This window comes from Echiichthys vipera, assembly GCF_963691815.1.
Source record: "Echiichthys vipera genome assembly, chromosome: 18".
Taxonomy (NCBI): Eukaryota; Metazoa; Chordata; class Actinopteri; order Perciformes; family Trachinidae; genus Echiichthys; species Echiichthys vipera.
The window spans coordinates 15800989-15815751 of NC_139843.1; the positions used below are offsets into that span (position 1 = coordinate 15800989).

Consider the following 14763-nt stretch of genomic DNA (forward strand, 5'->3'; position numbering starts at 1 on the left):
AGGACTGGTAAATGGACTTGTACTTACAGTATATAGCGCCTTTCTATTCTTCTGACTACTCAAGGCGCTTTCACCCTACTTGTCCCATTCACACAGATGGCAGTGGACATCTACATACCATCTAATCCAACCATTCACACCACATTTACACACCCATGCGCAGCACGGGGAGCAATTCAGGGTTCAGTGTCTTGCCCAGTGACACTTTGACATGTGGAGCTCGGGATCAAACCGCCGATCTCTCGAATGGAGGACGACCCACTCTACGACTGAGCCACAGCCACACCAGGAGATGCTGGTGTACCGCTGCCTCGATCACTTAGTCCATTTCTGTTACTGTGATACTGTGGTGAGTGCTAGCTGCTACTGTAGGCTCGATCCATAGCAGCCGGCTCAGTACGTGCAGGCAGCCAGAACAGGAGGACCTATTTTATTATGAACAGGGTTGGGCAATATTATATTTATCGTCAAAATGATATAAAAATGTATTATGGCAATATTTATGCCGATTGCCAGACACTTTACATTCTGATCCTCACATGTTATATTCATTTTTCTTCTTAATTAAATGACAAAATCTCTGTACTTTCTATTTGTCATGTACTTAATTCACACAGGAGTACATAAAAATAGGCGATGATTTTTTTCATAAAGACTATTAAATTACCACAAAACGTTCTATATCGTGATGTACAGTAGTATATTGCCATATATTGCCATACTTGACCATTTTATAAAAGCAATAACTCATGACAGTCCGTGCTTCACATTAGGCCATACGTCTGTTAGCTGTGATATAATAACAACATACAACAGCATGTAGTGAGCTATTGCTGACATATACACCTTATAGAGTCTCTTGTGGGCATTGTGGTCATCCTGAAATTGGGTGCAATATTCATAAAAACAATTAAAATTCTCTTTTGTAATCAAACAACAGCAGAAATGTGAAGCACAGAGAACGTTTGCATTAGATCCATGAATAGACCAGACAGCAGTTACATACATTTTCTGATCTTACCCAGATTTATGTAACACTACTATAGCTTATCCTTCCAGTATGTCCAGGCACCTGCGGAGCCACAGTCTGCATGTCTGAAAGGCTTCAGTGGGTTTGGGAAAGTGGAGCACAGACAGACCGGCACAGGCCTCCTCTGTTCTGGATGTTTGACTGTGATCCCCCTCCATCCAGTGCAGCAAGGCCTGTGGACCACAGATAAACATTCACTTAAAGGAAGAGAAATGTACATGTCTGTGCATTCATCTGTAGTCTGATATTATTATATATATCATATATTAAAACTTCTCCAATTAAGTCTTTCTTCATTATAGTCAAGAGCAGCTCCCTCTAATAAGGTGTAGAGGGGAAATATAATTATGGTTAAACTTCAACCAGTGACAGTGTGAATAAATTACATCATGGTGCTGTCCTAACTAGGATGTAATTATGCCGTTTTCATTTTTACACCAGTAAAAGCACTACAAAGAAATGTAAATTATGTATTTGGGGTTTATCATAACAATCTGTGTCAAAATGTTTGTTTTTTTACCTTGCATCTTTCAGCTATTTTGAAGCCAATAGCAACCTGTAGCTTGCGAAGGCAGATGGGACAGAAATCCAGCGGCCTACGATCAGACTCCTCCAGGTGGTTTGAGCCCTGCATGACACAGTTCAGCCACTGGCAATGCTTTATGCCAAACATATGGCCAATCTCATGGGTCACTGTCTGTAAAGAAAAAATTTACATTAGGGTTTTCTGACAAATAAACAACAACCAGCAGTATTGAGTGTTTTTATCAGCAGTGCTGATAAAAGTAAACTCATGGAGGACCTTTGGCAAGACCAGTCAAAGTTCATGGTACCAGCATTGAGTGAGTGATGGAGCGTGTTTGTTGGAAAACCTTGCATGATCGAAGCAGCAGGGTGCTGGTGATGGGGGGAGTGTAATATCCGTCAAACACAGAGTAGTCCCCCTGCTCTAGCTGAAGCTTTTTCTTCATCCTCCCAGCATAACTTCTGCTGTAGAAGTTGTCATCATACCTGGCAAAGCTGAAAACACCCATTCCTGTAAGCACAGTTGAGAACGAACAGAGAAGGATTCAGGTCACAAAATATCTCCTGGATTGTATGGATATCACATCAGCACCATCTAGTGGCAGCTCAACCGCATTACATCATCACAGACGACTGATGATACTGAATTAAAATGAATGAAAAAAAAGTCAAGATGTTATTATTAAAATAATGTGTGAACCCTGGCTGCATTCATTGTTTTGTGTTCAACTGTGAGAAGAGGAACCTTTCTCACAGCGCATGTTAAGCCGGCGATACTGCAGATTGTTTTGGGGAACCTGGAGATAACTATGATTTCTAAATATATCACCATGACAACCATTACTGTTTAACTGCATGGTTAAATGATTTGGCACTGAGGACTGCCCTCAGAGCATGTTGAGACACTGGTGTTAAGTGTACTGTTTGCTCTCTTCTTGGACAATAATACATTTTGTTTTTATTATAACTTGATTCTGGTTCCGAACTGGTCCTTGTGTCACAAGTTTTTCTAACAGTGTATGGTTCACTTCACAAAATATTCAAAAACTATGCAGCAATAGTTATTATTTATTGCACACTGTCCGTCTGAATATACCTGTATTCACCCTCTGTCTGAAACACTGTTTGAGCACCTGTCTCTTTAAGCCGCCCTCCTGAAAAAGTCCTGTCGGCTCTGATTGCACAGTGTTTCTCTGTCTCCCTTATCTGCGCTCTTGTCGTCTCTGCAGCGTCATCGCAGCTGGGGAATGACATTAAAATCACACTTTCTATTGATATATTGCATAGTTGTGACAGCACAACAGTACAGAAGTCCTGACAGCTCGTTCAAAGACAGAGTTTCTGAATATGGGTTTGCATTTCTCTCTGGATTGAGCATTTTGTTACTTTCACAGTATTTATATAATACTTTTACCTGCTTTGTAATCAAGGCATGGTGAAACATGGAAATATCCCTTTTTACAATATTGAAACTTTAATGATCACAGAGAAAATGGTAAAAATCTCACCCATACTGAGAGAAGCCTGTCCAAAGACAAAGTTCCAGGAGTCTTTGGGGTAGAGGTCAATCATTGTGATTCCAACAATACAGAAAGCATTTGCTGGTTTCCTATTCCCCAGGAATCGTAGCAGGTCTCCTAAATTTCACAAGGGAAACAATAACTTAGCAAAATTATGTGCAGTCTAGTTAGAGATCGCTGCATTTTACCCCCCATCCTCTTACATTACTATATGAAACGTGGCCAAAATCCCCCAGTATATGATATACTGTATGAATGAAGGCTAGGTGATGAACTCTCTGACTTACCAGTGAGGATCTGAAGGTTGTGCGAGTCACTGTTTACCCTGAAAGAGCATCTTGTTTCAGCCACAGTAACCGCTGGCAGCAACTTGACAGAAAGCCCATAGAAGAAGGCCTGGCAGTATTGTCTGAGCCACTCCACATACTGATCTGTCTGGGCCCCAAAGGAACCTACAAGAAATAATGTAGAATTCAGGCCAGTCAACAAAGTGACAAGCCCTGTATAACATAGTGAGGATGCCTCATCCACCTGTATGTATAGCCAACAACGTAGTTTGAATGCTTGTCTTTGTATGGCCTTTCTGAGAAATTCATTCGATTTGGTCATTAGGTTACACGTTTATTTTTAGTGCATTATTGTTCTGGCATAGAACAACAGCAAATATACACAAGCTTCAATGTACTTAAAAATCGCCACCATTTACACAGATACACTTACATAATGACAGAGGAACACAGAGGCCCTACCCCCACTAAACACACACACATACTCACCTATGGTTTGAATATAAATAGTATTGTGGCTTGCATTGGGGGTCTTGCGGGAATTGTCTCTGTAGAAGCTCTCGAAGTCTTGAGGCTTTTCAGGGTGAGCGGAGATCCAGTCTGAGTCCGAGTGCACTGTAATAGGTTGGAAAAGGGAACCTGGCTGCCCTGGGTGGAATCCTTCCTCCAGAAGACGCCTTTCTTCTTTTGTGTACTCGCTGTAAAGTTTAACCAAGGCCTTGCGGTTAGACACCAAAGCTGTTTGCAGTTTCTCCACAGAGTGCTGGATCACCTTCATCTGCAGGAGATAAACAGCATCAATATGGTTACAAGTGAAGTCAAGGTGAAATTTGCAACATGGCTTTAATATTTTCATATTTTCTGACCTCTGCCTATGCATGAGTATGATAAACATTGTGTGACAATGAAAATTTGATCCCTCCCCAGTCATGTGTACCTTTATAGAAGTCAAGTTTGAGCCTTTATCACATGCAGTGGTGGAAGAAGTGTGTGTACTCCTTTACAAGTAAAAGATTAAAAATGTCACTTAGGTAAAAATACAGCAGTATCATCAGCAAAATGTAATTCAAGTTCCAAATGTTAATGCACTCACTATGGAGAAATACTCCCTTGACAGTGTTATATTATTATAGACTGTTATATTATTCTGTTTTAACCACTAATGAAAACAGGTGACAACATTTTTAGTCAGTTTGGAGCTAATTAAAGATGAGTTTGTATAAGCCATCTACTAAGTAAATTAGTAATTAATAAGTACTGCATAAGTTTATTTCATGCAATTAAAAACTGAAAGTTTCAAAAAATGTAGAGGAGTAAAACTAAGAAGCAAAAAACGAAAATGAAAGTGAACTACTAGTATGAACTTGTACTAGTACTAGAACTAGTATGTCAAAACTGCATTTAAGTACAGTACTACTTAGTGACACTCCACCACTAATAATACGTTACAGAAAATATTAGACAAAATACACACTAAATGTATAAAATTTATTAAAAAATGCAGCACAGGAATAGGATGCAAAATTAGTATAGCAGACAAAATATATCTACAAGGAAATGTTAGGTAAAAACCGAGCTAGTCATGAATATGACAATATTATTTCATACTCGACACTGTCAAAAAACTATTTGACGACAAATTAATTACATTGCGTTGGGAAATGAATAATATGACCAAATGTCGAGAGGCAGGTGACCCATGTTGTGGACACAGGAAGCCGTTTCCGCCTAAGCTGATGACGTCAGGTAAACAGAGGGGCGGAGCTCTTCACTTCAGGGAAACATTGACGAGCAGCACAGAAGAAGAAGAAGAGGCTCCGCGGACTATCGGCGACTCTACTCCGGACAACATTAAACATTCAGTGTATTTTTAGCTTTAAACGTATTTAGTTTCTCCCGTCGGAGTGCTGTCAAGTCCAGGCAAGAGTTAACCGCGACTAACGCGAGTGGACGGAATACGAAAGCGGAAGAAGTTTAGTTAGCATTAACGTTAGTGCGGCAGTAACGTTAGTTAGCTTGAGGAGTTAGCTCAACGGTGTAGCAGCTAGCAGGCTAGCTCGCTCCCCTTTGCTGTCATGCCGGGAGTTTCTCGAGATTTCACTGCGTAAACGAGAATACCGGTACCTATAGTAGTTAGCTCGTTATCTTTCAGACGCCCAGTAGGCAGTTTGTTCCAGGGCGGACTGGACTTGGATCAGTGACAGGTCTGAACTAACACACAGCCGAGGGTTGGTGCTTTTCCTACTGGCGACCTGTGCTTTTCGCCGGCTGGAGGTTGCTCACTCACACATCCTAGACTTTCTGATGAGATGAGAGAGAGCGTGCCATACTGAGTTTCTACGAAATGGTCGTGGAGCTTTAACATAGCCAAAGCTTTCAAATAAGAGATCTCAATCCGGCACGCGGAGTGTCAACCTATTATCTTTGCCAAAAAACATCCGTCAAGACTGCAGAAATGCTCACTGACAGCAGGTAACCATTATTACACATCTAAGTCATTAATACCGGGTCATCATTACATTCAATAGTACATTTAATTATTGTATTATTACACCAATCAAAAGCCTAGACCTAGACAATTTAGTCTTATAATACAAAATCAACCTTTATTCCAGACTGTATGTTTAATCTGTATATCCACCCCAGTGAAGGTATGTTAATCAGTGTGCTCTCATAATTGGAGCACCACATGTCTCATCATGTAACTGCCTGAGTGTGAGTTGCTATTTTTGGTTCCTCTTCATGTTCTGTTCTGTCTACTCTTACTTTCTCCGCCCAATCTCTCTCACTCTCTCTCCCTCTCTCTGCCTGCATCGTTTCTGTCACACTCTCCTACACCTTTTCACTCTACTGTCATCTGCGCTCACAACACTCTCTGTTCCTTCCCTATCTCTTTTTGTACAGGAAACGACACCGTAGCTGTGACAGTGAGGAGGACCAACAGCTGAGCCCTAAGGCCAAGAGGTCAGGGGGGGGTCCCAGCCTGCTTGTGTCGGATTTGGATTCAGAGGTGAGGCAGAATTGATCGTTACATTAAGCCTCTGAATATTGTCATTTGTTACAATAATCTTAAGTCCATCACATAGATGTAGGTTGACCCAGATTTCATCTTATTGTGAGATAAAAATCTTTGGTGAGAGGATAAATCTGCCAAGGTCATTTATTCTTTATCTTATGTAAGCCCATTGACATTTATAGATAGAGCAAGCAGCGTAGCATCGTGTGTATAAATAAACTCTGCATCGCATATGCATTGCACCACTGTCTGGAAAAGCACAAAATGTTTTATTTACGGCTTCTGCATTCATCCGGGAAGCTACAATTCAGATCTCTGTTCTGGTTTTGCAGTCTTCCAGCAGCGACAGCAGTAATGGGATCAGTAGTCCAGAGAGAGCAATAGTGGTCAGCACCAGGCCTTGCATACACAGCCAGAACAACGGCATCACCCAGTACTCCCCCAGCCCAAAGCCGGAAGAGACTGGTAGCTCCTTGCAGCATGGTTTCCATGGCGACGGCAGCAGTGTCTCTTATGACAACATCAACAGAGTCCTGAGGGAGGCGCACTTCAGTAGTCTGCAGACCAGAGGGCGTCCAGGTTCAACATGACCGTGACTTCTGACCCCTCTCCTGACCTTTTGTCCCTCGCCAATCAGTGCTGACACTACTGGCTCCTCCTGAAAAAGCCTCAAGCGACACACTCGGGCCAGGGGGAAGGGGATGACTTGTGGGGAGGTTTACAGATTTTGGGCGCAGCGGCTCATCCCCACTTCACCATGTACCATTTGTCAAGACCATAAGCACATCCGCCTTTCCATGGCCCAGCCACTGTGGTCTTTCTGTGCAGTATTGATGTGTATGCGTGTTTGTGTGTATGTGTGCGCACGCACCCTGTGCACTTTATAAGGAGGTATCATTCTCTTTACATGCGTGCGTTGATGCGTGGACATTTTCATTGGTGCTAATCACAAGAAACGTGTGATGATCCAAAGTGCTTGCAAAACTAAATAAAGCTAGGCACTTTACTCAATAACTCCTCATTCTGTTTACTCTCAACTGGGGAAGTCAGACGCATGTTTGTATCTGTGAAGCGGGAGTTGTTGTGATCCCATTCACAAAGGAAGTTCACGGAGGCCAAAGGATTCACTCCCAAGGAGCATTATTAAAACAATCCAGTTAAATAACATTTCGGGCCTTCTTTGTTTTCTCTAACCAAAGTGACAAAGTTAAATTATAGTGTATTTGCAGTTGCTTTCACTATCTGAATGAATCTATAATGGTTTGGTGTGGCAGGTCAGTGGGTTTAAGGTAATGGAACAGATTCTTCATGAGCCTCAGCACCAGAATCCAACCTCAGATTAGACCCTGGCTAATTATAGAGCTGTGAGAGCAGGCACTGGAGTCTGCGGCTCAGGCAGTGCTTAGCACAGTGCGTCTAACAGAAAAAGCATTGAGAAAAAGCTCTCTAAATCAGTTTGTAACCTGTGTTTAACAACATTTAACACATCGCGTGCGTGTGTGTGTGTATGCGTCATACGTCTGTCAGCCATACTTGTTTATGTATGGTTTAATATGACCAGTACACTGTGTTGCGAATAAAAATAGAGATGTGGAAGTGATTCATATTTTCTGTAATTTTCCAAATCATTTGACATTGAAATAAAGTGTTGCTGAAATTGACGTCTGTATCACTGATGTCATTGAAACAGCACAAGGCTCATTTATGTCGTAGTTAGTGCTGTACAAAAACAGCAGGTTTTATTTATTCCTCAGTGTTTGCAGCAGCATAGCTCAATCACTGAAATAAAATACAGTAGTAGCGTTCATTGTACATATCGGTAGGTTGGATTACCACTTTGGCGTGGTAGTGTGTACTGCATTCCACAGTCCTCCACACCACAGTACAGTATGCAACTGAAACAACAATGGTGCGACAGTGAATGTAATCTGCCTTTATATTTGGTTACACAAGGAAGAACCGTTCATGAAGCTGCTGATATATTGCATTATGCTGATGGTAGATGATCCACACATCAGTTACGCACACAAAATCTCAATAATAATTAAGTCCTCCATTAGTTCTCCAAATTAGTCTTTTTATCATACACATGCACTCTACAACCACTCTCACATGTTTAATCAATACAGGTTAGACATAATAAATAATTTGTAAACTACCACTCATAACATTTACACTGACATAATAGATAAGTACCCAAAAATATGGAAGACAACTCTCCATAAGAAAAGCAACTAGTGCAAATTACACATCGAGGGATTCTCCCTCAGAGGTTTAGGGCGTGCTGCAGAGGCTAAGTTGTTTCAGTTAGTTAAAAGGAAACCTGAGATAAAGCAACTGTCAATAATAATCTGTAATTCAATCTTGTTAAATGCATTAGAGAAACTAGACCTTAGACAACTAACAGCAACATAGTTGAGGGGTTACTCATACCAACTGTGGATTGCACTCACTCTAAAGGACTACAGTTGTGTGTCCTGAATCTCTGTCTCATAGCCCAATCTGCTGCTTAAATACAGTTTCCACAGAGGCACCATACAGATGAGTATGGAAGCCTATTCCTGCCAATGTGATGGGAAAAAAACTGATCCTGTAAGTCATCATAATGAGAAGCTTGGTATCTCAGATATAATGACTTATTTAAAAAATAATGTCTAATATTGAGATACTAAGTCGTTATTTTGTGAAAGGTTCAAATTATAAAGATTAAAGCCCTATTCGGATGGGATAAGTTTCACGTGGGGTATGGTCATTTTTACCAGAGGTGTTAGCCCTGTCCAAATGCGCCATGTCAGTAATAGTTCTGGAGAATGTCGGGAACAATTATGATGATTTTTTTCCTTCTGTAAATGGTCCATAAAAAATGCCTCAGGTAATACTAATACGACCATCTGTAAAACATATGTTGACATGCCATCATATCTGGTCAATACGTAGTTTCCACATATTTCTGAGCATGGTGGAGCTTGAAGAAGCACTCGTTACTTTTTTAAGATAATCAATTCTGTCCTTCAGTTTCGTGTTTACTTGATTTTGTGATATCAGGAAGCTACGTAGCACCTGTATGGTGACTGGGAGGTGACGTAGTGCGTAAACCGAGTAACCCCTCCCACATCTGGTAGAATACAGGGATTTCTTAAGCCTGCGCGAATTGGCCATTTATATTACAGATGTCCCTAGGTAAGACTGTTTTACCCCTCATTAAACTAATCCCGTCCGAATCGGGCTTTAAAGGATGGTTTTGCCTCACATTGGCGGGAATGGGCTTCCAAAGATCCAAACATACTTACACATCGGATTTTTCAGTTTATAAAATTAAATAGATTTCAAAAAAGGATATACATGATGACATCATTGGTTTTAACTGTGACTGTTTCAGCTGTAAAAAGTTGGTCAAAAGTTGAGAAAGGAGAAGGCCGACATTGGTTGGCTGCTATCAGATGCGACTGGATTGCAAATTAACAGAGGGCCATCACTGTTTTTACTGACGTATTTATGCACGGCTAGATTCTCCTTTAAGCTGTCGCCCGTCGTGCCCCCGTCTGTCTGGGATGTTTCTCTTTTACACAGGGGCCTCCCTTTAGTCACCAGCTCCATACCGCTGAAAAGGGATAGTCTGCTCAGACAGGGCTGCTCACTCTGGGGCTCAGCTGGAGGGGAGGATCCCCTGTCCGTGTTCAACTCTGGTTCTTCAGCGACCAATTTAACCTCGGCAGTCCTGACCGGCTCCACCTGGTTTTGCCGTAACTCAGGCAGAATGGGAGAAAGTTTCTCCTTGTCATCGTCATTCATCGGCTCCCCAGAGGAGTCTCTCTCGGCCAAGGCCAGACCGAAGGGGAGAGGTGAGTGATTAGGTGGTTGGGTGACACCTGTGGGTAAGATGTCAGGCTGATAATGATTGACATTGTTGTTGTCAGCAGTGTGGATTTGTAGTGAAGGGTCTGAGTACGTAGATGTGGGAAGCTGATTAGTTGTTGCCTGGTTGCTGTCTGCTCTTTCCTGCCTCGGAACATGTGCCGATCCACCCATCAGAGCCTCGAACTGTCGCAGGATCTGGTAAGAGGAGATAAGAAAAAAACAAACATACATACTACATATCATGTAGTTTTGTCTTATCAGCCTTCACCATGTGTATGTCTCTCTTACCTTAGTGGCTTTATTGGCCACGGGTCCTGCAGCTCCCTCGCTCAGCTGGCGGAGCCTTCGTTGTGTAGCTCCGAACAAATGCTCCAGAGAGAGGAGGTCAGAGGTCATGAGACACGATTCAGCACACAGAGCCCGCTGAAGGATCGGAGGAAAACGAAGATCAGATATTAGGATTACACAATACCATAAGAAAACCGGGATCTTCAGTGAATCTGAAGCATCATTACCATCTTAACAGTGTTTGAGGGATCTTGAAGCTTGACTGAGAGTAACTCCACCACGACCTCACAGTTGAGAGTGGAGCACCTGACAGATTAAACAAGACAGAAAATCAGGCCATTTACGAAAACAAAATATGCAAATAGTACAGTTCATAACAGGAGAATCAGCAGTATTCTCAGTCTGATTTTAGATGCACCGACTCTTTGATGAAGTGCTGGCTCTCCTCTCTGGACAGGAAAACTCTGGATCCTTCAGTCAGTCTGCTGATCAGTGCCATCTCCTGGCCACAGTCCCCACACTGCAAGGCTTCCACCCTGGAGACCAGACAGTGTGTGAGGCAGAAAGGACAACGATGTGGAGAAAGTGAGAATACGTGCGGTAGCTCTGTATACACTGGACATTCAAAGATTAATCTACCAGCTCTCAAATGTGACTAGATTTAGATTTTTACAGGGCATTTCTGGTTTAAGGGGTCAACTTTGCCACTCACCGCTCTGATAGGTCCCCACTGCTCTCTCTACTGGCCCCCGATTGGCTCCCAGTACCAGCTGACTTACTGCCCAAGGAGGCCCTGCTGTTGGCTGCGATATCCTGAGAAGAGTTGTGAGAGGAGCCGTTGCTGCTGTCGGTCTCTTCCCAACCGCCTCCAACCTGTCCTGGGCACCGCTGAGTCAATGCTGTGGTGAAGAAACAGGGTAGTCCCAGTGGTCAAAATTAAGATTTTTAGGTTTTTACTATTACATAAAGAGCAGATCAATGTCTCATACAATGCATCTACAAAAATATTTGAGAGTCTATGTTTTCATCATACAATCAACGTCTCACCTTTTGGTGTGTGAGCAGGCAGGTTGTAGGCACACGCAGGCACGGCCACCTCTATGGGAGGGGATGGCGCAACTACGGCCCGGTAATGGTTGTCATGGAGACGTATGCCCTGGTGTTCAGTTGGGGGAAGGACGGCGCTGGCCACTACCTCTGCAGCTTTCTGGATCTTATCCAGTAATGAGTCACTGCCTACTGGGAGGCACAGATACATCATTTTTACACAGAAGATAAGCTTGACTGGATTTCTGTCTGCATTCCCAGTATGTGTGGAGATCTATCACTTACCTGTCCCCTGCTTCCCTGGACTGTATCCAAAGCCCTGCATTCCTGACCTGTGGGAAGTTGCTGAGCCCATACCTGGATAGAAAGACACAGGCCCATTATACTCTTTCAGTTCAGAAAATACAAAGAGCCTTATGTCATCATTCAAACTCCTTATAGACACGTATGTCCTCTCCAATATTTCAGATGATGGGCAGTATTTTTACACATGACAGTAGCTGTATGCCCAACTTTATTCTGAGCAGATGTTTAGCTAGAATAACTGAAAACACACCTAAATAAACCTACACCTAAAGAATTGTGTGTGGGGTATGGTCCTTGCTAAAACATTTGGTGTTGAGTTATGACTCACCCATTTTTGGGGGGGCTAGGTTGAGCGGGGAGATGCCACCTTTGGTGGAAATCATATCTGTGAAAAGCAACCTGGCCACTTCCTGCAAATAAAAAAAAGAAATTGAGTGTCGCCGAGCTATCACTGATACGTGATAGACATGATAATAATACATATAATACAGGGTCTCACCTGTGCTGTATTTCTCACTTTCTGGAACAATGCTGTGCCATGGATAGGATCAGGAGGGCCGCTGTAAACTTAAAAAAACACACCCAGCAGCAAGTGAGCATTCGGAGAAAGGATGGAGTTAAAAGCACAAGTGACAAATGTCTAACCTGACGCCTGCTGGATGAAGGTGGAGTTCCTTCGAAGCTCTGTGAGGAAATGGTCTGAACCATGACCGCAAAGATGGACAAAGATCTTCAGCACCTAAAGACACCAGTAGCATAAACAGAACTTAACGCACAGACAGGAAAGGGAAATTATTAACATTTAAAACTGTATACATTATGACTACATGACACAGGTCCACTCCACCTTTTTTTTCTCACCTTAAGTTTGACATGACAGGACTCGACTTGCAACCTTTCCAGAAGGTACTCCAACAAACACTGACCACAACCTGAAGACTCATGGGAGATTTCTACAGTGGGATGATAGTTAAGGATTAACTCTTGAGTGGAAATCATCGCAGTGCTTTTTAATTACCAACTCCTGCTTAGGGTAATCCTTTCCTGAATTTTGGTTCAAATTTAAGCCATGGATTTTTTTCCCTGAGGTGTTCTGGGCGCGTAGTAAGGATGCCCCCCTGGGCGCCTCCCTAGGGAGGTGTTCCAGGCATGTCCAGCTGGGAGGAGGCCTTGGGGAAGACCCAGGACCAGGTGGTGCGTTTCTATTAGCCCTATAGAGTGGCCTCCCGGAAAGTTTCTGGGCACGCCCTCTCACTCGTTGGGTTTCCATTACAAAAAAAGGCAGAAGACGGATTTACGAGACTCTGGCTGTGACGCATCACTCTGAATTGGTTTTGTTCGCCGGTGATGAGCTGATCAGTGATACTGCAGCACCTTCTTCCTCTAAGTGATAAATACAGAATGGTTTTAATTTGATTTAAGGTGGCCCGTATGATCCACAACGTCACCTTATGTACAAGTAACATGAAAGAAAACACCTTAATGGACTGCAACAACTCCAACAACTTAAAATTGTCGGTTGGACTTTTTTTCTCTTCGATGAAGACAGCACACGCACCTGGAGAGATAGGAGGGACGCACAGGTCCGAGTGAGGTGGGCAAAACCAAATCTCAGTACGGGAGGGGGGCGCATACAAACGCCACTATTTTTTACTGCTAAATTGGGACTGCACATTGTCGTATTGATAATACAGAGCATTCATTATCAATAATTATGATATCAGATTAGGTGGGTTGTGGTGGCTGGCCCAGATTATTGGGTGGGTTACAACCCATAAATTACGCCTATGTACTTGTTTGTGGCTTTTGTGTCTTAAAATTGTTCTAATCGTTATTATTAACTTCTTTTATTACTAGTATTATCCGATTTTATCTTATCTGATTTTACTATTGTATTGTTTTTTTACTTTTGCTTTTTTTTGTTTTCTGTTTTAATACCTATGTTATTGATTTGTTTTATTTGTTAAGCACTTTGAGCTACATGTACTGTTATGAAAGGTGCTATGAAAATAAAGTTTATTATTATTACTTTAAGTTTATTATACTTAACCATTCAGCGGCCATCAGCTGAATCCTTTATTTTGCATGTGTCCTAAACTACAACAGAAACAGGCAAACAGGCAAAGGATACTGCCAATCTCTTGGAAAAGGTAGCCAGGGCAGGGGTTTTCATCATCTGCTGTAGCCTTCATCAGAGTCGGGACCTTCAAGTGGTGGAAAAGATGGCAGCAAAAACAGTGACACAGGTTCAAAGCACTGAGGGACGGTGTTTTATCCCATGAGTGTAGTACAGTACATTCAATTACAACCCGTCCTATGTAATGTACAGTTTTGATTAACTGTGAAACATTAGCACAAACTTGTCATGACACCAGTGTCTAAGTACCATGCTAGCTTTGTGCAAACAGGCAGTTCTAACAGTGCTATACCTGCTGCTTTAAGACGCCAACGAAACAAGCTGGCAGATCAACAGAGAAATTACACGAAATGCAGTTACCAAATGTCTTGCTAGCAGGCTAATAGCAAGCTAGTGGTAGCACAACTTCACAGATTTAAACAGACACGTAAACGTAAGTCATACTCGTCACGCTCCGTTCAGCTGTTACTGGGTTTCCACAACATGTAATGACCGTAAACAACACTTACTTTCTGAAGAAAAGCTAATCGTTCCATAAATGTTGCCATGATTTAGCAGTCCCGGCTGCGGGTTACTCATCTTCCTTTGAGGGGTACGAGGGGGAAGGTGGGGCCCGAGGTGACAGCTAGCCAATCACAGAGCAGCAAGTAGAAATCCCAGAATCTAATTGGCGCTCTGGCTACGCCCTGACGTTTTGATTGACGGGAACGGGAGCGAATCACATCACCGAGTATCTTGTCGGACGTTTC

General features: G+C 42.5%; 3 protein-coding genes across 4 annotated transcripts; 1 reads left to right on the forward strand and 2 right to left on the reverse strand.

Moving 5' to 3' along the window:
- Positions 1-1047: 1047 nt before the first annotated feature.
- Positions 1048-4140, reverse strand: amz2 (archaelysin family metallopeptidase 2; the record flags this gene model as incomplete). The annotated part of the gene is made up of 6 exons (XM_083932320.1): positions 1048-1203; positions 1551-1727; positions 1903-2066; positions 3064-3192; positions 3363-3527; positions 3852-4140. 6 exons carry the CDS (start codon positions 4138-4140, stop codon positions 1048-1050), a joined length of 1080 nt encoding a protein of 359 aa, XP_083788446.1.
- A 1076-nt stretch (positions 4141-5216) lies between these two features.
- LOC310961292 (protein VCF1) lies at positions 5217-7925 on the forward strand. Its single transcript, XM_083933313.1, has 3 exons — positions 5217-5834; positions 6267-6372; positions 6711-7925. Exons 1-3 carry the CDS (start codon positions 5818-5820, stop codon positions 6966-6968), a joined length of 381 nt encoding a protein of 126 aa, XP_083789439.1. The 5' UTR covers positions 5217-5817; the 3' UTR covers positions 6969-7925.
- Positions 7926-8193: 268 nt separating this feature from the next.
- On the reverse strand, positions 8194-14605 carry tepsin (TEPSIN adaptor related protein complex 4 accessory protein). 2 transcript variants are annotated; one of them, XM_083932427.1, is made up of 13 exons: positions 14524-14605; positions 14009-14081; positions 12739-12830; positions 12523-12616; positions 12377-12444; positions 12206-12287; positions 11857-11928; positions 11572-11760; positions 11237-11423; positions 10947-11060; positions 10752-10830; positions 10525-10659; positions 8194-10431 (listed from the first exon to the last, which is right to left on the reverse strand). In XM_083932427.1, exons 1-13 carry the CDS (start codon positions 14560-14562, stop codon positions 9772-9774), a joined length of 1884 nt encoding a protein of 627 aa, XP_083788553.1. In that variant the 5' UTR covers positions 14563-14605; the 3' UTR covers positions 8194-9771. The 2 variants fall into 2 exon arrangements, with proteins under 2 accessions (XP_083788553.1, XP_083788552.1); XM_083932426.1 differs by having other exon boundaries at positions 11572-11763.
- Positions 14606-14763: the final 158 nt, after the last annotated feature.

Coding starts and splice junctions, on each gene's coding strand:
- LOC310961292 (XM_083933313.1), top strand. Junction 6,373..6,710: donor TGTCGGATTTGGATTCAGAG/GTGAGGCAGAAT, acceptor CTGGTTTTGCAG/TCTTCCAGCAGCGACAGCAG.
- tepsin (XM_083932426.1), bottom strand. CDS start 14,562: ATGGCAACATTTATGGAACGATTAGCTTTTCTTCAGAAA. Junction 11,424..11,571: donor GCCTGCTCACACACCAAAAG/GTGAGACGTTGA, acceptor TCTTCACCACAG/CATTGACTCAGCGGTGCCCA. Junction 10,831..10,946: donor AGCCAGCACTTCATCAAAGA/GTCGGTGCATCT, acceptor TTAATCTGTCAG/GTGCTCCACTCTCAACTGTG.